The sequence below is a fragment of the Metopolophium dirhodum genome, chromosome 3 (assembly GCF_019925205.1).
Source record: "Metopolophium dirhodum isolate CAU chromosome 3, ASM1992520v1, whole genome shotgun sequence".
Lineage (NCBI taxonomy): Eukaryota > Metazoa > Arthropoda > Insecta > Hemiptera > Aphididae > Metopolophium > Metopolophium dirhodum.
The window spans coordinates 31731657-31753254 of NC_083562.1; the positions used below are offsets into that span (position 1 = coordinate 31731657).

General features: G+C 26.3%; 4 protein-coding genes across 15 annotated transcripts; 1 reads left to right on the forward strand and 3 right to left on the reverse strand.

The window, feature by feature from the left end:
* Positions 1-24: 24 nt before the first annotated feature.
* LOC132941904 (FHIP family protein AGAP011705) lies at positions 25-9575 on the reverse strand. Of its 2 annotated transcripts, XM_061010135.1 has the most exons (14): positions 9206-9575; positions 8362-8546; positions 7697-7951; positions 7241-7634; positions 6235-6276; positions 3726-3896; positions 3313-3506; positions 3104-3246; positions 2470-2575; positions 2274-2416; positions 2004-2182; positions 1737-1896; positions 1556-1658; positions 25-1458 (listed from the first exon to the last, which is right to left on the reverse strand). In XM_061010135.1, the coding sequence occupies exons 1-14, from the start codon at positions 9323-9325 to the stop codon at positions 1347-1349; spliced, it is 2307 nt and encodes a 768-aa protein (XP_060866118.1). In that variant the 5' UTR covers positions 9326-9575; the 3' UTR covers positions 25-1346. The 2 variants fall into 2 exon arrangements, with proteins under 2 accessions (XP_060866118.1, XP_060866119.1); XM_061010136.1 differs by lacking the exon at positions 6235-6276 and having other exon boundaries at positions 26-1458.
* Positions 9576-9724: 149 nt separating this feature from the next.
* LOC132941906 (histone-lysine N-methyltransferase SMYD3) lies at positions 9725-13707 on the reverse strand. 6 transcript variants are annotated; one of them, XM_061010149.1, is made up of 11 exons: positions 13567-13707; positions 13311-13377; positions 13069-13221; positions 12128-12299; positions 11967-12036; positions 11774-11901; positions 11200-11376; positions 10942-11133; positions 10753-10873; positions 10484-10646; positions 9725-10142 (listed from the first exon to the last, which is right to left on the reverse strand). In XM_061010149.1, the coding sequence occupies exons 3-11, from the start codon at positions 13206-13208 to the stop codon at positions 9938-9940; spliced, it is 1368 nt and encodes a 455-aa protein (XP_060866132.1). In that variant the 5' UTR covers positions 13209-13221; positions 13311-13377; positions 13567-13707; the 3' UTR covers positions 9725-9937. The 6 variants fall into 6 exon arrangements, with proteins under 6 accessions (XP_060866132.1, XP_060866127.1, XP_060866130.1 ...); XM_061010144.1 differs by having other exon boundaries at positions 13069-13224; XM_061010147.1 differs by having other exon boundaries at positions 13307-13377.
* Positions 13708-13841: 134 nt separating this feature from the next.
* LOC132941905 (putative folylpolyglutamate synthase) lies at positions 13842-19597 on the forward strand. 6 transcript variants are annotated; one of them, XM_061010137.1, is made up of 9 exons: positions 13842-13976; positions 15317-15417; positions 15521-15767; positions 15943-16079; positions 16156-16339; positions 16484-16631; positions 17366-17591; positions 18163-18302; positions 18860-19597. In XM_061010137.1, exons 1-9 carry the CDS (start codon positions 13854-13856, stop codon positions 19078-19080), a joined length of 1527 nt encoding a protein of 508 aa, XP_060866120.1. In that variant the 5' UTR covers positions 13842-13853; the 3' UTR covers positions 19081-19597. The 6 variants fall into 6 exon arrangements, with proteins under 6 accessions (XP_060866120.1, XP_060866121.1, XP_060866123.1 ...); XM_061010138.1 differs by having other exon boundaries at positions 15317-15397; positions 15504-15767; XM_061010140.1 differs by having other exon boundaries at positions 13933-13959; positions 18860-19595.
* Positions 19598-20501: 904 nt separating this feature from the next.
* Positions 20502-21243, reverse strand: LOC132941909 (E3 ubiquitin-protein ligase PPP1R11-like). The gene has a single exon (XM_061010151.1). It carries the CDS (start codon positions 20984-20986, stop codon positions 20654-20656), a length of 333 nt encoding a protein of 110 aa, XP_060866134.1. The 5' UTR covers positions 20987-21243; the 3' UTR covers positions 20502-20653.
* Positions 21244-21598: the final 355 nt, after the last annotated feature.

Sequence of the window (21598 nt, forward strand, 5' to 3'; positions counted from 1 at the left end):
TTTTTAATATAACACATATACATATATATTATATATATATAATTAGACAAATAAAACAGAAATAAAATATATCATGTATTAGTTAAATATTATCTACACACAAATACACAACATATTACATTATATTCTTCTCTACTATAGAAACTAAATGGCAAGATCATAGGTAAAAAAAATATAATAATTTTAACTATTATAATAACAACAAAATTACATATTATTGTATAAAATAATTGTAATATTTGAACAGAACAAAGACAATAATATAGTCTTGAGTATTACAAATATATTAACTTGAAAAACTATGTAAAAACAACATAATATTAACAACAGTAACATAGCTAGAGCGGGTAACTAACAATAAACACAAAATAACAAATTATTATCTGATAGGAAGCTACAATAGAAATGTCCATTATTAACATTGTGTTAATAAAATATAAATTGTTACAAATACTTTTACAAAAAAAATCATCGTCAGATCTCGGATGCCAAAACTTAATACAAAGAATTGATTTTTCAGTTTATACATATGATACTTTTTAAAAAAAAGACACAAAACGGTTTAACCTTACATAAAATATAATCACATTATCGTATTTGTTAGTATGAGTTGTTGTAGAAGTGTTTTGTACTATAAATTACATTGATATCGATAAACATGTAATGTTAATAATTAATAACATTTTAGTTTTGTTAAAAGTAAATTAAGCGGGAGATTAAGGTTTAAATGTTTAACAAAAACGTATAATATATATAAATGTCTATAAGATCTATGAGTTACTCTTAACTATGGCGGAAGACGGCATATTATTTTGTGCGTTCTAAAGTGTATGATTATTAATTTTGGACTTGAATAAAAATACAAATTTAAATATATTAAATTATGTTAAAATTAAAAAAAAAACATAATGAAAACATGAACCAAACATTTTTTAAATAAACATTGTTATTTTAATCGGAAGATCAAATTTGTACGCACTACCAGTTTTAAGTACAGCAGTCTGTTGCGATGTAAATGCGTGACATAAGTTGTTGGTTCTCGCATAATAGCAATTTTAAATATGGACGGAATATTTTCCTTAATTTCACATGATATTATTATATCATAATATTTAATTCAAGTTTCAACTAACAATAAAAATGAGTAAAAATAATTCACAGTACTATTAATTAAAACGATAGGCTTGAGCAAAACAATTGAGTCAACAATTTAATAACATTAAAAGGGTTAAAACTTTTAAGTTCACAGTAAAAAAATATATCTATGCAGTATGCACTAATAATAATATGAGTAACATTAATAATAATATTATAGTTCTTTATGTACCTATATTTATGTACACTAACTAGCTAATTGTGTGTTCTTGACAAATGGCCGACAGTTCCTTCAACCATTCTGCCAGAATTATTGCGTTTATTGGCAAGTCTAATGACTCGGTTTCATTTTCTTTGTAATACCTAAAAATACATTTCAATATATACATAAAAAAAATGACATTATTCAATTTTAATAAATTAAAAAACTCATTGTTCTAGGGCATGTTAACGTTTATACCTGTAACCGTTGCTTGTGGATTCTAATATGGCTTCCTTGTTCCCAGAATTTCTTCTGAACATTTCTCCAAATGCTACTGATATGCTGCGCCGTTTGGATTCACCTAAAACCCCATCGATTCAAAATTGTATTTCATAAATGTGTCTCATAAAAACGATGATTTATCAAAATTGTTTTATACCTCTAGGAAATGGTTCGGGAATTTTCTCACCAGCTGAACGACTGCATTGAGTGTTGCAGAGCTTATTTTCTCGTTCAATTAAAAATGCTTCGGCTTTTATAACTTTTTCCTCACGACTGCATAATTTTGTTTCTATAGTCTGTTTTAAAGAGCGCAATATCTACAAGAAAAAAACAAATTTAGTAAAAATGTTAAACTTTAGTTTAATGCATTTATCTACTAATAAACTAATAATATCTAAAATGTTAGTTGGCTTCAAGTACTTACTTGGAACAGAGAACGTATACATGGCTGAAAAATCATTGAATGATTCAGTAACAATGATTGAATTAAAGGTTTGTTGTACATGGACAGACGAGTCATAACAGCAGTCAGATGTAAGTTTATCCGAAAATCTTGTTTGGGCAAATTTTCTAGATTTGAAAATAGCGCCTCGAGAAATGGACCTAAAAATTAAACATTTGAAGACAAATATATGCTTATTTAATGTGTAAAATGCAAACAAAATTAGATTGTTATCTCGCAAATAAATCTTACCCAAACAAGGGTATTGCGTAAGTGGTTCTTTTGTCTTGAATGTTGACTGTCTTATGAAGCACGTTGGCGAATCACTTCCACACGGCGAAGAAGTGTTTGACAAAATTTCATCAGCAGGCCTACTATCATCAGTTCCAAGCATTCTAAAAAATTAAAATATTTATCTTTTTCTACATTTTAAAATTTCAAACAGTACTTGTCAATGTCTTTCATGGCTTTAAAACTTTCATATCCACTTGAACTATCATCAGCTGATAATATGCTGTTTTGATCATTCTCCACTTCATTTGTTTTTGTTTCAACTGAAAACAAAATCATATTGTAATTAATGTAATAATTGATTTGTGATTGTGTTACATAGATTTTACAAATATTATTAAATATGTAATATTTCACTAAAGATACATATACAAAACACACATTATATTATTTGAAAATGAAAACTTGTAGAAATGTATTCACTTGGAATTACACCCAATAATAAATTTAATTACCAATGTCTGGAGTACTAGTCAAATATAATTTGTATTAAAATAAATAAGAAATTATGTAATAAAACCTATGAAGTCACTTTTATTTTAAAAATTTGAACTATTTTTTAAGTAGATTTTTAATTATTATAAACTAATTTTAAGCACAAGCAAGCTTAGTTTATTCAAAGACTAATTTCCACAAGTAAATAATGTTTAACTTAAAGAAAAATAGAATTTATAATACTAATGTTGTGCTGTATTTTTATTTTGGAAACAAAATAAATATATTTTTACAAACCAAAGGAAAAATAATGGATAATAATAAGTAATAATAATAATAATGGAAAATATTTTTACCTATTACGTGAGATGGATTTTCTCCATCATATAGGTATGTCCAATGTTTAGTTTCTATAGCACATTCAGCTATCTTAATTCGTGCACAATTCAAGTAACATTGATATTCAGAGAATAAAGTTTGAGAATTAACATTCCTATGTCTAAAATTAAATTTAAAATGATAATCAAAATAAAAATAAAAGTAAAACAATATTTTTATAACTTACTTGAAGACATCTGGTATTAAGGACAAAAATATGTCAGCTGATTTACAATATGAATCTACTTGTTTAATACGTGAACGTTGGCTAAGCATTATGTGCGTGCAAGGCACTAAATACTTGAATACTAGTTCTAACATGACATCCTCACAGTTTAAGTCTAAAATTGTTTCCATCAATGCAAGTGTAGCAATACAAACCTAAAAAAATTTATAAAAAATGTTTAAGGCAAATAATAATGAAATAAAATTATATTTTGGTATAATAATTCCATATATCTTATCTGAAAATGATTCAAGTCTTTTGACTTGCTAAAATTGTATAAGCTAAAAAATGAAGGATATACATGTACTTGGGAAATAAAAATATCAATATTTTATGACAATATCTAGCCCTATAATAGTATGGAAATGGAATACCTTAAAAGATTTGTTATTAATTCGATTGACGAGCAATTCAATAATTTTTATTTTTTCAAATCTTTCACACAGCACAAATTTCACAAATGTTTGTAGAAGTCCTGGATGAGTGACACTACGAAGTAGTAAATCTAAGTATACTGTTGCTGTAGCTACTTCCTCTTCTGCCACCTTAAAATAGTATAAGTTACACAAATCAAAATTTGGTAATTGTATCATATTTATAAGGCATATTATAAGTTTATAACATGTACACAGATTTAGTAAAAGTATGACATTTTAAAATTATATACAACAAAGTAAAAATGGAAAAATAAATATAATTACAATATACAACTTCAAAACTATGAAATACTTTAACATTTTATTTCTACAATAAGATGGTTCTGCTTTTTGAGCATTAAATAACGCATGCGTGAGTCATTTTATTATTGTCACATAAATAATATTACAAAATAATTATAATAAATAATAATAAAAATCATTTTATTCAACATTCCGTAACATTATACTATTTACTATTTGATTTAAAAAGAAACATAACATTATTTAAGAAGTCCTTAAATATGTACAAAAGTAAATTTAGGAACAAAACGACATGTCATATATTGGGAAGGCTGTCTACCTAGAGCAGCGGTTCTCAACCTGGGTTACGTAGCATGATCTCAAGGGGTACGCGAAAAAAAAATTGAGTAATGGTGGAAAAAGTGTAATTTAATGTAACTGAAATAGTTTGCTATTAACGAAATATTTAATAATTTTGTACTGATTACAATGTAGAGTCTGCGATTTAATGTTATTAATGCGATAACATTTATCGTTATAATATGAACACTGTAGAAGTGTAGAATGTAGATAATTTAAGTAGATCAATTTTTGTAGATTATTTTTAGACAATTATTGTAGAGACTCGTTATATCGCTGTATTACAGATAAGCCATATAAGGTACCTACACATGTACGGTTAATAATCTTCAACTATTCAGTTGTTATATGATATTTGTGAGTGGTACATGTTTCAAAAATTAAGTTCAAGCAAACAAGCTCAAGGTTCACATTAAAATAAAATTGTTTAGTTGATATTATTTTTATATACATTGTTTGGCGCAAGCTAATTTAAATAAATAAATATTTCCAAATTTTCCTTAAAAATTATTATTATTATTTTCTATTATTTATATTCAAAATTGATATTTGGGGTACGTGAAATAGTGGTGAGTGGTAAAGGGGCATGAAAAAACGTTGAGAACCACTGACCTAGAATTAGCCTCTTCTAGTTGAACTACTGTACATTAAAAACAGAAATGTACTCAAAAAAACTTAAAATATTATTAAAGTCAGTGATAAATTATTGTCCTAATATTTTTAATAATAGTACTAAATGTAGAAACATGTTTTTTTTGGATGTTGCTTTACAAATACTTTTATTAAATAAAAAGACAACACAATAATATAAAAAATATGGAAATAGAGCTTACAGCAGGGCCGTCAAACATGTAAAATTATAATTTAAAGAAAACTTATGATATTAAGAGGACGTTGCATCCGAAAGTGTCTCTCCATCTTACAAATATACAACATAGCAAAAACTGTTTGCGCGGGAAAGAACCGAGAACACTACAGTCATAACCAAGAAACAAAAAAAGAAGGAGAACTTTGGCTGTGCAATATAATTTTTATTTTTTTCGTTATCGGAACTTCAAAAAAAGTTATTATAGTTTGAAAAACACAAATAATAATGGATTTTGAAACAACAAAAATTTTTTTCGAATAAGTGATATCAAAAAAATTAAAACGATATTGCATAGCCAAAGTTCTCCTTTATATGTGGTAGAAATTTTGTTTCTTAGTTATGACCGTAGCGTTATTGGTTCTTTCCCGTGTAAAGGTCCCCACACACTGCAGTGGTGGCGGTAATGGTAAAATGAGTCCGGACACAATTTTACTGCCACCACGGCAGCACCGCCAAGATAAAAGAATTTTACCGCCACTGCTTCAGTGTGTGGTGTCCTTTAAACAGTTTTTGCTATGTTGTACATTTGTAAGACGGAGACAACATATGCGGGTGAGACATCCTCTTAAAAAATGTATATGATGGAAATAAAAAAACATTATTTCTTAGAAATATTAGAGATTAGGCTACTTTAGATAACACTAGCCTAACATTCCCAGTATATTATCATGCAATACAATTAACAATGATCAAATGCCCAAAATACACCAAAGCAAGTAAAATATTCAAGAACCCTGCCTCACTGTAACATGCACTCAGCGTAGAAAATACAGGAAATTTATAAAGTTTTTCTTAATATAAATTTAAGTCAAAAATTGTAAATACTGTAATTTCATTTTAATGTTGGTTATAACTTATACTTAATATTAAATTAGCCTTATAACCATAGTTGTTATTGCTGTTAGAGACAGTAAATTATAAGAAAACAAACAACACAATAGCTAAATATTCAATTTTGGACATGCAAAGGCCACAACCACATCAAATAAATTTTACCCGCGATAAATGTGCATTGATACCGCAATTATTTTCAAAGTCCTAAACAGAATAAAACATAATTTGAACAAGTGTTTTAAAATGGTTTTAAAGCTTATTACCAAAATATAATTGATTGCTTTAAATGTAAAGTGCATTATTTTTTATTTATTAATTTATTAAGCAAAATAGTGGTAGGAGTAATATGATAATGTGAATGTAATTAATGAGTAACAATGAGTAATGTTAATATGTTATACTAATTATTCATTCGCATCTGCAATAATTCTTTATTCTTTATTATTTATTTTTATAATATTAATTATTTATGCAGTTATGTTATACACAACATAATCCTTTTAATATCTTATATTCTTTTTTTCAGAATGTTATGAATTATACAAAATGTTTTTTACTAATGTACATTTGATTTCTAGTTTCTACACCTAATATATATTAATAAGCAGAAAGATTATATTATACATTACAACCGTTATGTTTTTGATCATAAAGTACATATCTAATATTTAATTATTTGAGTACTAAAATTAAAATTATTTTTAATAAGTAATCTGTTAAGTTTATCATTTTTCTAATTAAAATAATGATAAATATCAGCAACTTAAGCTATTACTGTAATCTATGTTACTATTAAACATTACCATACAAGTTAGTAGTTATCAATTAAAATTAATAAAATATATGTAAATAAAATTCTATTTAGAAAAGCTTTTTTAAATGTTATTTTATTAAAAAAATAACTACAAACTTATGTTTATATTCCTTCAAACAATAATTTCTTGTACAACTAAAAATAAAAAAGATAGAGAAGAAACTTAGATATCTTTTTTATCCCGAAAATAATTTTTCTATAAAAAGCTTTTATAATATTATACAATACCTATTAGAACCACATAGTTACAATTCAGAATATTTAGATATTTTAAATAATCCTATTTTCTAATAATATAAAATTTCATAATTTAAACTAAGTAATTGAATATTTAAAATATAATTTTGAATGTACCTGCATTAATGCTGGTCCGACAACGGGTAGAAGGAACCCATGGTATAAGTAATCTAAAAGTTGATCATATACAGATTTGTGACATATTTTAGCAACAGCATTACACAGTTCTACTGAAGCTAAGAAATTATTTAGTTCTGGTACATCTTCAATATTTTTTGGGCTCAGTCGGTAGCAATCATTTTCAAAATCTAATTTTCGTGGCAACACTGAATACAGACCACTTAAACCAGTTGCCAATACAGGACTCACATTCGATCTAGATGTTATGATATCAGCTAGTGTATCATTTTGACGAGATAATGACACAAATATTAATAAGGCATCACGCGCCTCTTCGCCAATTGATCCATCACGGTGTATGAATGCCATCAATAATGACAATATAACACATCTGAAAACATATTTAAAGGTATTTAAATAATTTAAAAAACAAGTACATTAGATAATACTTACTTTGAATTTTTAGTGTTATCTTTCAAGACATTGCACAATATACTTGGTTGATGAGAAAGCACAACACAAAATTGTCTTAAAACTGTAACTAAGTGTTTTTCAATTTCTACAGATAAGCAATCACCATCATATGAGTTTAATATAAGTATTAAAGGATTTAATATAGAATCATTAGAAAGTAACTGATGTCCTCGAAGTTTTGACAAAAGAACTCCATAAACTTTTAATTGTTCCAATTTTAAATAGTTTTTGAACCTAAAAATACATCAAAATATTTGAATAAAACCTAATTTATTATTAAAAAAAAAAGTAATATAGTTTATACAAATCATGATTAGTACATTTAGTAAATTGAAAGAAAAATTTAGTGTTAGCTAAAAATTAAAATATTTAGGTGAACTTTATGATAATGTCTCATAGTACCTATTACTTATTACTTATTACTGTTTAAAAATAAAACTATTGTCTATTTATTTATTGAATTTCAAGGACCTGGAGAACATTATTTTGGTTTTACAATTTTTATGGATTCCTTCGAAAAAATATCCATCAATTTAACGTATCAACAACATGTCAGTGATTAATACAAATAAAAGCGAAAAAATATAAAAACTAAACACTGTGTATACCTAAATCTACAAAATAGGTCAATAAAATACAATTACTTGTCTGTTTTTAAGCTCCATGAGTATAATTTTTCTAGTAATTGGTTTCTCAAAAAGTATTCAAGACACCGTGATTGATTTGTTGATTTGGCTGATTGTACATCAAGTAACAATAGCTTTATTAATTGATTTAAATGATTTATAACAGCTACAATATCATCATACTTAATAACGCCTTTTGAAGTCTACAAAATAAGTATTAAAGCATAATTTTTAAATATATGTTTATCATTCAACATTTCAACATTAGTGTATAAGTATCTTATGTGTATGTAATAGTGCCGTGCTAACTTTCATTGGTGCCCCAAGGCATAATATTTGGCACCCTATAAACATACATATTTAAGACATTTGCCTTTAAAACGTTAAAACTTTAGCCCCTCTAGGGCTATTGCCCTATTTTCCACGGCTCTGGTATGTAAGTAAACTATAAGCTCATTTAGTAAAATGGCATTATTTCCACTTTGTTAGTTAAATTCATAAAAAATATCAATACACTAACTATTAGTATAATATTTAGATATTAATTAGCTGTATTGGACATTGGGTGGATTTTACCATATTCTTGGGATGATTTTGAATACCAGGAAAAATAGAATAAAAAATGGATTATATGCCAAAAGTTTTTAATTAAGTTTTTAAAAAAGTTAGAATACCTATATCAGTTTTCAACAAATCTTATAAAAAGTTTGTTGAAATATACAATTATCTATAAGAGGTACTTCTTTCGCAACAAAATATACCAGATTATATTATATTAATATATAAAGTTGTAACATAAACTAACTAATGCATTTGAAGTTTGAAAAATCAAATTACATAAAAACAAAAATTTAATACTCACTTGAAATCTATCAATAATTTCAAAGGTTTGTTGCCAATGTTTGTTAAAGCTATCAAAACACGCTGACAAATCAAGATCGTCAGTTTTTTCAACTCCTTTATTTCGCTTGAACCAACTCATATTATAAGCATCATATGTATGTAATATTTAAAGAATACACTACAGTTATATGCACATAAACTAAATCAACGATTAATAAATAATATAAGAAAAAAAAACTAAAAAGTATGGTTGACAAAAAACTTTTATTTAAACACAGAAGGTATACTCAGATCACAATCATAAATACCGAACAGCATCAATTAAATAAAATTATGTTTAGGAACATTTAATAAAGATTAATTAACATAATGTTAACATTGTTAACATGAATGTATTATGTACTTATTTACAATACTGACAAGTGACAACAAATTAGATTAGAATATAGATGCAGAAATTTTCATTTTACACAATTTGTCAAATGTTGTGCCATTATCTAAAAAGGTAGATAGCAATAAAACGTTATCAAATTAATCATTATGACTAGAAACACGGTATCAGTATATTTTGGTTGAATGGTAATCAATAATAACGATAACAATAATGATAAGACACGTAAACGGAAAGTAGACATTTAAAATATTTTTAGCTAAACACAAATACACAATACACATACATTAATACATATTACATCACTATAATCTACAATACATACATCAAGTATCAAATATAAAATGTATTATTTAATATCTAAAAATACTGGATTAATTCTTTATAATATGGGAGAACTTCATTTTTATATAATCTATGATCTTCTCCGTGTGTGACTTTTAAGATGGACATTCCTTTTTTCAAGTACTTTACAGCCGATTCAGAATTTTCAACAATGGAACATAATTTAAATAACTTCATATACAAAACGCCCAAAGAAGGATGCCATTCATTATAATATACCCTGAAAAAATAAACATTAAACCGTATATCACTAAAATTACTGTTTTAAAAATGATTTAAACTTGCTGGTTAATAATTGATTTTAATAGACAAGAAAACACTATTAATAACAAAAAATTTCTATTGTAATCCTTAGTATTCTTGACTATAACCATTTGGAATACACATGATATATTTAGCAATACAAAATTAAAGAAAGTTAATACATTGTTGTTACTTTTTCATATGACCAACAAATAACGTTAGTGATTTTTTGATTGTATAATATAATTATTAGTTAATGTGAAGAAACCATGCACAACTATTAGGTTTTGTTAATAAATTATTGAAATAAAGATGTACCTATATCCATCGATCAAAAGAATTCCATACTTCAAACTCTCTTTCCATTGTTCCATTTTTATGGCACTTTCAAAAGCTAAATCCAATATTTTAACACGATTAATGTTATTTGGATGAAAAATACCATTTTGTTTCTCTAGACACATTTTGCAAACATCAAGATCTAAAATAGTCAATGGAATATATTCACACTTTTCTTATACAAACAACTATACATAAAATTAGTAAATTAAAAATTCAAGAGGGAAGCTTATTCATAAAAAGGATACAACCAATATCTTTCATTCTACTTAATTGAAACTCTGTGAAATCAGTTACATCGTAAAAGGTTTTGATTTTATCTTCACTGATTTTTTCCAAACATTTTGAACAACTAATTGAATCCAAAATCTAAAAATTAATTTGTATGTAAATAGGTTTTTTCCATATAAGATTAGATTAATCAAAATAAAACACACCTCTTCTTGTTTGTTTTTCATAGGAACTGCAGCTTGACAATTAGAATTTCCACAAAGCATTGAGTTTACAAAATTCTGCTCATAATTTGTGACACAACGTAAGCATTGACATAAAAAATAATAGTTGTTTTGTAATTCACTTCGTCTTTCTGATGTAGTTTGCATGAGTTCCAAATATGATATAAATACATGCTAAAAAATTGTTTAATATTTATAATTAAGAAGTAATAAATAATACCAATTTGTATTATTGGTTACCAATTCTGGATCAGAATATTCTATATCTGTTACAGCACCAATTCTCAATGTACTACCATCAAATGTTGCAGTTGCATTAGGTACACATGAATGATTTATAACTGAAGCGGCTAAATATATTCCAGTTCCGATAGTGTTTAAATTATCATCCAAAATATTAAATGCATTAATGCACATCTATAAACAGAAACAATTTTTCGATTATTATTTTGAACAAACATACTTTTAAAAATCTATCATTACAAGAATCTATTGCTATGTCCAAGAGTATACAAAATAATTACAGAATTAATAAAAACCACTAAACATAAGAAAAAACACAAACATATTCAAAGTTTGAATAGACAGAAATGTGAAAATATAATAAATTTACAATTTAATGAAGTATAAAAAGTGGCTGTATGGTTTTTACTAGGTGGTCTTAAGTAAAAATATATACAATATATTTTTAGCTAGTTTTTTTAATATTTGCTAAACATACAATGACTTATCAGATTAACATATTATACATTATGTTGTTTCCGTCATTTACAATTTACCCACTACCAACATAAACATTTTATATTCTACTCACCCGGCCATAAATTCCAAGTAATTCAACAGCATTAGGAAGATTTACTTCACCCATGTATTCTTTTAGCACTTCACATAGTGTAGAGAAATGTTCTAATCGATGGGCATCTTCCTTTAAATCAGGATAATCTAAAATAATACATCTTAATGAGTAATGTAATACAATTAATATACTATGTGAATAATTATATTACGTGACATGAGATCCTTGAATGTTCTAGAACGATTCGATGTGTAATAACCTTTTTCTGTACTTCCTCCATTCTACATAATATTTTATATTATAAAACAAATATTTATGAGTACTATTTGTACTAACAGTATATATTTACTATTTTTGAACATGTATTACAACCTTAAGCTTAATTAGTATTTTTGACATAATCCGTGCCGCATCTGGCAGTATTTTAGGATGAATTTTTTTCATTCTAGCACATTCTCGCTTATGCTCAGTCCAGGAAAGCTTCTGGCATGTGCGGTTACAGTAAAGGATGTATTGACACCCGGAACATCTAGATAGGTTATCCCTAAAATTCAATTATTATAAATATATAAATATGTTATAATATATTATATGAGTATTATTAATTATTATTATAGATCAATTGCATAGTCAGTATAAGGTTAGGTGATCGGATAGGATAGTTCACAGGAAAAGGGTTGTCTTGTTTTTTAATAAAATGTTATCCTATATATTATTAAAAAATACTGTATAATTCATTAATGTCCTGTAATTTCTTCTAATCCTTATTAAAATAATAAGTAAATATACTAATAATTCAATAGTTTAACAATTTTTAAAATACGATGATTATCAATTAATATATAATTTTACTATTACATCTGTTTTAACATAACATTTTAATGGTATAGTAAGGTAAAGAGGGGAATGATATTTATACCCAATTTGAAATTAATATATTTTATAACTTTTAGTAATATCATCCTGGGTCCACACAATATAGTAAAATTGTAAACAAAACCTCAACAATGACTGTTTTTTACAATATTGTTTTAATTTGTTTGTCTCTGTGTGGACCTAACTGTATGTCCAGTAGATGTATTATAGATTAAAATACTACAATCTTGCATGTATATGTTCAAGTTATAGTTTGAAAATTAGTTAATAATTAACATTTTCTATAGAATTGATAACTACATAACGGTAGTGAACAACATTTATTTTTGCTTGGGGGAGTGTTAATATGGGAGTAGAGTAAAATATTGTAAACATTAATTGCCATGTATTTTTTTTTTTAAAAATCTGAGCACTCTAGTATAAGGTAATATACTTACTCGGAATAGCAATAATCGCATTTTTCGTTTTTGAACGTAGACTTTAGTGCGTGAACGAACGGTTTATCAATTAAAATCGTGTCGCCTCTTTTATAGCCTTTTCTTTTTTTGTCCATAGTCGATCGACCGGCGTACGTCATGTCCTGCGTATACCTACTAAACAAATAAATATAATAATAATGCAATCTGAATGTCAAGATCGAATAAAAGCAATAATGTTCAAAGTGTACAATGTTACCGACTCTGTTGGGCAACTCGTCAATGCACTTTGTCGGTTCTCGGCTCAGTGATCTGTGGTAATACCTATGACTAAAATAACAGAATATATTGCTATATTGCACAGCCACACACCGGACGAGGCGACGACGTCCGACACTCCGACGTCCCCGTACGAAAATAAATATGGATATATAATTATATTATTTATATATACGCGATGAGCGATGATGATGATGATGATGATAATAATCTATAGTTATAATATTCGGATAGACGTACCGTGGTTTCCTAAAATGCCGAAACTGTGCACCGGCCGATAATACATTTATATTGCAATATACTTTAGGTGGAAAGGTACCTAAGTAAATAACGTTAAACACTTAAACGTTATGTATTAGTTCCATAACCTATAACGAGGCCCGCCCTTTTTTCGCATCGACTCAAGAGCGACAACTGTCAGATGAATCTCATTATTTCTTTCGTAACAATATTATATTTCCTGTTATTATTACTATTACTACTCTAGATTTCGATTAAGTACATAATATAATATAGTATTGCGTACAATGTCCGCGGTGCACGTCAACAATTGCAAGCTTTTGACAAGTATCTGTTTGAACGTTTCTGGTGCTATCGGCAGGAGAAAAATGAGCATTATCAATAACGGCGTCGGTATGCATTCGTACGACGTGAGAAAACACAATTTTTATTTTTTACTTTATCTATACATATTATACTTGTATTATATATTATATATATGCACCGTGGATGTGGGTAGCACGTGATATTTTAGTCACAAATAGTATATAATAATATATATGTATGTTTTGTATTTGTCGTATTCGTTCCGGGCACACGATCTCATTATGTATATATATGACATCATTAATATTTAATATGATTGCTCAATTGATAAGTATGACACGGGTGACACACTGACACCTGTTGGAAACGCTTCACTATAACCACCACGTCCTTGTGTACATTATAATATTATAATAATATTTTATCAATATTGTACTACCTTTAATGATTTTATTATTTGCGTAGCTGAAAACTGTTCGTCCCAAGAATAGGGATGACGAGTTATGAGTATCTATTAATTTCGAAAGCAGTGATATAATAATAATATTATTGCGTTTTAATATCAAGTCCTCGAAACTTGTTAAAAGAAAAAAAAAATCTTTAGTTTATTTTTTATTATTACTTATTATTACAAATTTTTAAAACTGGTATTTGCTTAAATTTTTAATTTTTTTCAACAGTTGTAGAATTTGATTTTTGTTCTAAGAGATTTTCTCAAAATCTGATGCTTACACCGGACTTGCGTTTCTGATGCCTACAATTTCTCTATTTTCATTAACCTGATGTTAGTTGCATCGCATTCTTTTCAACCGCGTTATAATTTTCAAGAATAAAAAATGTCGTTTCATACATTTTCACTCTTTGTATTAAAACAAATCAATATTTCATACATTGACAGAAAAAATGAAAACTGTTACAAAAAGTTACTCTCATATGCAAATGGATAATATTTTACAAAATAGGAATATATTTGAGTTTTTTAGAGTTGTATTACACTTTTTCGGTATACCTATTATGAATAATACCTCATTTCAATCTTAGTATAATTTATGTATAAATAATTAAATAAATTTAAGTTATTTTTAATATTGAGTATTAATGATTGAAATGTAAATTGCATATGTTTTATTCAGGGCCAGACTTTTTTGATGGTTTGATTACTATTTCTAACATACTGTTGTGTATTTTTTATTAATTTGAGGAATATTAATTGAAATTACTATTATTTTTAACAATTTTATGGATATTTTTTAAGCTCCAAAATTATTTACCATAATTTAACCTAGGTATTGTGGAAATAATAAATGGCTCATTTAGATTTAAGAAATCATAGTTAGACTAGGTAAAGACCAAACAACTATTAAGTATGGTTTATACAACTTATTGAATATTAAACTAATATTTATTATAACAATGATATAATTTAAATTAAAAATTCTTATAGGATGCAGTCAAAATGTTGAACTCTTTGCAAAGTTTTACTTCAAATTTAACTCGTCATCCAGGAAATTTGAAATTACGACAGGTGAACACATTTTTAAATAGGTAATTAGTTAAGCCTATTAAAATGTTTCAGTACAATTTAATAGATTTACTCTAGGTGTTGGTAGCTAATATAAATTGTTCTGAAGGCTATAAATGAAAGTAGATGCGGTGTGAGTAATGCAGATTTGGACCAGCTTTCAGTCATTCATGTTGCTGGCACGAAGGGAAAAGGATCCACATGTGTATTTTGTGAACAATTGTTGTTGTATAAAGGTTATCGTACTGGCTTATTTACTTCTCCACATTTAATCTCTGTTAAGGAAAGATTTAGAATTAATGGAGAAGTCATTACTGATGATAAGTTTGTGTTTTATTTTTGGAGTGTTTACAATACACTATTATCAAAACGAGTAAGTTTTTTTATTTATTTTGTCTAAAAAACTATTTAAATATTGCTTGTTAATTAATTAAATTTTCTCTAAATTGTTAAAAAAAAACTTAACTAAATTATATCTCCTTCAATAATTTTAAATACATTAATCTTTTTATATTTTTTTATGGATTAAAGCTTTCTTATTATTTTAGGGCAATAAAGAAGAATTACCTGCTTATTTTATGTTTTTGACTATCATGGCGTTTAAAATGTTTGTCGATGAGAAAGTGGATGTTGCGATCATAGAAACTGGAATTGGTGGCGAATATGATTGTACAAATATATTAAGGTATGTTTCATTTTGCCTTCAGTATCTATATTTAAAAAATATTTTTTTTTGAGAAATAATATATGAATAATTATAGAAAAACATCAATTGTTGGAATTTCATCACTAGGATTTGATCACACAACTGTACTAGGAAATACTTTACAAGAAATTGCTTGGCAAAAAAGTGGAATTATGAAGCCAAATTCTGTAACAATTGTTGCTAATGATCAACCTAAAGAAACACATAAAATATTAATCGAACGTAGTGTAGAAAAACAGGCAAGTAAATTATGTCCATAATTTCTGCACCTTAACAAACTATTTACAGTTATTTTATTTATTCAAATTAACCGACATTTTATAAGCTTTACTACTATATTAACAATCTGATATCATTTTTATATTTACTTGCTTTAATTTTAGACAACATTATTGGAAGCTCCGCCATTCAACAAGTATAATTGGTATAAAAATAATTCAGAATTAGGAGTTTTAAATACAGCTCAAGAGATAAATGCTTCACTTGCTATTCAACTTGCTAATGCATGGATCAATCGTAACAATAAATACGGTTAGTACTATATATTTTACATAAAATAAGTCAAATTAACCTGTCGTTAGTTGCGCATGGTCAAAATCAAAGCACTTTTTTTCATCATGAATAAAACATAAAAATTTTATACTTCAATCATGAATATTCAATAACTTTTTACAAGTATTATTAAAAATATTATAATATATTCTAAATAAATTTAACTCTTGGCTGCCAAGGGTTTTTTTGAAAACTTCAATTGCCGGCTATGCCATGCAACTCCATATAATTTGTAAATTACTATTTTTTTTTTTAATATTATCCATTTAATGTATAAGGAAGTAACTTATTACAACTATATTATGTAAATTGTACGAAATATTTATTTGTTTTGATAAAATTATTAAAAATGTTTGAAACATTTTTTTATTGTTAAAAAATATAATGTGGTCGAAAAGTCCTCAATGCTACTACTAATGACGTAATATACATTGTCATGACTAACGTTAGGTTATTTACTATAAGGTTTTTGTAATTTAATTAGTTTGATGTAGTAAGTAGTCAATTTTCAAGTGTATCTGAAAAAATGTCTCTTCTAAAAACACTAAATAATATCTCATGATTGGAATAAATCGAGCAGCTATTTATGTAAATTATTTAGTAACCAATAGAACAGAGTATTTTTGAAAATTGTAATATTGCAAAAATAATTATTTTATTTATGATTAAGAGTAGATTAATAAAGAATACTAATTATAATTAATTTGTTGTAGATTGGTTAAAAAAATGCAATGTTGGGTTAAATGGAATAAAACAAGCTCCAATTTGGGAAATTAATGAACAAGATAAACAAGCATTAAGGGATGTTAAGTGGCTTGGTCGCAATCAAGTTTTAAATGTAACACCCAATTTATCATATTTTTTGGATGGAGCTCATACAATTGAGAGTATTCATTTATGCAGTAAATGGTACCAAAATATTTGTCCTAAGTCACAATTGTAAGTTAAAATAACAAGAGGTACATAAAATATCCGAAAATATTTAATCAGAACCATATTTTACCAGAAAAATATTTTATCACAAAAATATATTTTTCACGGACTGTATTTATCCAAAAAATTATACATTAGAACCATATTTTATACGAATAATATGTATACCAATAATAAAACAACAGAAAATATTTCATCCAAACCATATTTTACCCGAAAATTTTCTCAACTAAAATATTTTATCCAAAAGCTAGGTTAATTTTCAAATAAACTACATTTCAAGGACATATTTTCTAACAATTTATTTTTTGCTGTATCATTTATGGAAATATTCATGTATTTTACATTTTTGTTTTTGTATAAAACAGTTTTTGGATAAGATACTTTTCTATTAAAATATTTTTCGTGAATATATTTTCAAATAAAATAACTTCAACAGAAATCAACTACTGATTTTTTGTTGTATTTTATACATTTATGTTTATATTTTAAACATACCAAATTTTTGGAATTGTATTAAATAATATTATGAAGGAATTCAATAAAATTCAATTTATAATTTTATTTTTATTTTCAGGAATATACAAAATATTTTAATATTTAATGTAACGGCATTAAGAGATTACTGTACGTTTTTAAAAATAATATTAACTGAAAACAAAATAGATTTAGTTTTGATATGTCCAATAATAACATCTATTGATAATCGCCGTCCAGGTAATAAAACTAACTATCTTCAATCATAATATTTATAACAAGTTGGCATAAGAATAAACTAATAATATATTTTGCTAGTACAATTATGATCGTTTAGGAATATGCTAATTATAATAGTATAATTTTTTTTATACTAATATATTATTTTAGACATTTCTACCCAAAACAATATAAATTATATTTGTTAAAATAGTCTGGTCAATAGCTTAGCTTAGTGATTGTGTCAATGCCAACTACCAAATTCACTTTATTCTTATGATACTCCTTATACTCTAGTGCTGGGTTGCATAAGCAATCACTTAATATCCAAAGAACCAATTATGCACGATTGGTTAATTTAACTTTTAAATTAATCTATTTTTATGCCAACCATCATAATTGTGTTTCAATAGGAATTTATGATTTCTTATTGTAAAGTAATACGTACATTTTATTTTATTTTTGTGCATTCAAAATGCATTTTGGTATTAGGTATATTAAAATTTAAAACACTGGATACTTTTATGACTCACTTATATTATTGTTATTATTATTATGAACATAATTGTTTTTTTCAGATACTGTTAATTTGAATTTCAATTATGAAGAAGAATTAGTCAAATGTTATAATATGAAAAATTCAATAGATTTTTGTGATGTAAAAGTATTTAATTCTATCCAAGAAACTATCAAGCATGTTGAAATGTGCAGTTCTTCTGAAAAAAATACAAGCTATCAAGTTTTAGTAACTGGCTCATTAAAACTTGTTGGTGGAGTTTTAGAGGTCCTTCAATCATGACATTTATTTTATAAAAAGACCAATTCTATAGAATATTAGTTATTATTGACGATACAAATTAATCACATTCTATTTAATGTAATGGTACTATTTAAAGAGTTTTTAATACACAGTTGTATCTTAATTAATTTGGAAATCAGTAACAGTTCTTTTTGTAAATCATGGTAAATAAGAGGCCATAATAAATTGCATTTAAATATTCACACCAAATCACAGACTAAGGTTACTGACTTTTCCAATTAATTAACATACACTAACCTCTTTAGGTCTGTCTTTTTATATTATATTTATCTATTGAAATTTATATGGTTTATATAACTTTCCAATTATATCAATTTATAAATGCTCAAGTATATTTTAACTTTTTGTTAACTTTTAAAAATAATTTTGATCACATTTATTGTATTAAAAAAAAAAATGATTCATGTAAATATAAATATTTAATTTAAAATTTAAATAGTTTTTTTAATTTAATTTTTAAATGTTTATATTATAAAGTGATTCTATAATCAGTAACTTATAATTGATGTACACAATACACAATTTGTAAATAACTTTTTTAACACAACTTAAACATGCTCATGCCAAATTTCAATCAATAAAAAATTATTGAAATGTGATTTGCTAGCCAACAATTCAATACGGATCTTTTCTGTTATATGTATACCATTTCCTACTTTACGGGACATCCCTTTTTTGAGGACATCAGAGATGATCGCTGAGCTCGGACAAAAAATCGATAATATCCCTCGACTTGCTATGCAAACCACCTCAAGTTGATCACAGGCTAACCACCATATATCCACTCTTAATAGGTATTATACATGTTATACTTATACCACTATTTAAAGTGAATAGTCGTTATACAATTAAGGTCGTTTTTAAGAGTGGATATACGGCGGTTACCCTGTGACCAACTTGAGGTGGTGTTGCACAGCAAGTCTAGGTATATTTTCGATTTTTTTGTCCAAGCATAGCAAGCGAGTGGAATTGTGGCCATCACTGACGCCTGGTATACATACAACGGAAAAGATCCCTCAACACAGCTGTCACTCATGACAATGTTGTCAAAATTACTTGTATTCTTGAAATTAATGTTTCAACAAAACAATTAAATGTTTAACAAATTACCATAAAATCACAACCAATATCAACTTCAGCACACCAACTTAGCCATTTTGCTTTACTGATAATGGATTTTTCCAAAATATATGTAACCTAAGTAATTATCTATAACCTAAAAGTCAATACCTAATAATTCCCAAGAGTATGGAGTATGTACATTGTAGAGCAATTGATTCTCTGAGTAAAATATTCCTGTTCGATGATCCTGGCCATATTTGTTAAATTACCTTTATATTACAATATAGTTTGTCTGTATATTAAATTAATCAGTAAACTATAAAATAAATTAAAAACAATTGCATATCAACCAAAATTTAATTTAAAAAAACTGTTATTATTCAAACAAATAGGTGGGTACACTAAACAAAGATAAAAAAGGAAATTGTACGGTCAAATAGTTTTATACATACAAGTTTACAATTAGTGAAAAGAAACATTTATTTTTATTTTAACATTCGTCTTCTTTAGGCTCATCGATTTTGTTCTCAGGCTTATGAAGTTGATGAGTTTTTTTATTCCCCACGCAACTGGCACATTCATCGTCACTTTCATTGCTTTCGTCTGTATCCGGCTCTCCAAATTTTTTTGGTTTTTTGTAAATACAACAACATTTGCTCTTTTTCTTGTTCAAGTGCTCATTGTCAACAGTGTGTGCATCCCAACTAACCTGTTTATGACTCTTTTTTGGTTTTTTTAATTTTAAATGCACTACTTGGCCATCATTTGCTTGTGGGCGTAACACCAATGTACTACTATGGAATGGTACATTAGTTTCTTCCATTTAATTTAGTAATTCAAGTTTTAACAAATTATTAAATGGTTAGTTGATTAATTATATATATGGCTAGTTAATAATACAACCATAAATTAAGTATTAACAATTAACATAACTACTTGATGAAATACGATAATGAAGTTATAAAAACGTTAACATAATTCATATAAACAACAACTAACAAGACTGAAAGTTTAGAGATTAAATTATAAATAATTATAATTATTTAATATTTATTATCTAATAGGAATAGATCATCTGATAATAATTGTTATAATATGCAATAGGCTGTTGTAGCATAGATAATAATATTATACATTATCTATGGCAGTTGGGTGTTTTTTATATAAACAAAAATAGGACGTTATAAAAACCCCGTTATCACTGCTTATTTACTTTGACGTAGCGACATAGAAATACAAAATTACTATTATAAAAAGAAAAACAGTTATTCTGTGGTAGTGATGCCAATGAAACCACGATCAAGGTGGATTTATAAAATCCACGATTTAAGATAGTATCTATACATATACAATATACTATACTATAGACCACGAACATATAATAGACCTATAAACTAAGTTAGTTAAACTATACATATTACTATACATACTACTA

Excerpts from the sequence above, each read along its gene's own strand:
- LOC132941909 (XM_061010151.1), bottom strand. The coding sequence starts at position 20,986 with ATGGAAGAAACTAATGTACCATTCCATAGTAGTACATTGGTGTTACGC.
- LOC132941904 (XM_061010135.1), bottom strand. The coding sequence starts at position 9,325 with ATGAGTTGGTTCAAGCGAAATAAAGGAGTTGAAAAAACTGACGATCTT. Across the intron at positions 2,576-3,103 it reads AAATCCATCTCACGTAATAG|TTGAAACAAAAACAAATGAA; the intron begins GTAAAAATATTT and ends TTTTGTTTTCAG. Across the intron at positions 2,417-2,469 it reads GCCATGAAAGACATTGACAA|AATGCTTGGAACTGATGATA; the intron begins GTACTGTTTGAA and ends TTAATTTTTTAG.
- LOC132941905 (XM_061010137.1), top strand. The coding sequence starts at position 13,854 with ATGTCCGCGGTGCACGTCAACAATTGCAAGCTTTTGACAAGTATCTGT. Across the intron at positions 15,768-15,942 it reads ATACACTATTATCAAAACGA|GGCAATAAAGAAGAATTACC; the intron begins GTAAGTTTTTTT and ends TTATTATTTTAG. Across the intron at positions 18,303-18,859 it reads TATTGATAATCGCCGTCCAG|ATACTGTTAATTTGAATTTC; the intron begins GTAATAAAACTA and ends TGTTTTTTTCAG.
- LOC132941906 (XM_061010149.1), bottom strand. The coding sequence starts at position 13,208 with ATGACGTACGCCGGTCGATCGACTATGGACAAAAAAAGAAAAGGCTAT. Across the intron at positions 11,377-11,773 it reads TACTTGGAATTTATGGCCGG|ATGTGCATTAATGCATTTAA; the intron begins GTGAGTAGAATA and ends TTCTGTTTATAG. Across the intron at positions 10,874-10,941 it reads TGAAAAACAAACAAGAAGAG|ATTTTGGATTCAATTAGTTG; the intron begins GTGTGTTTTATT and ends ATTAATTTTTAG.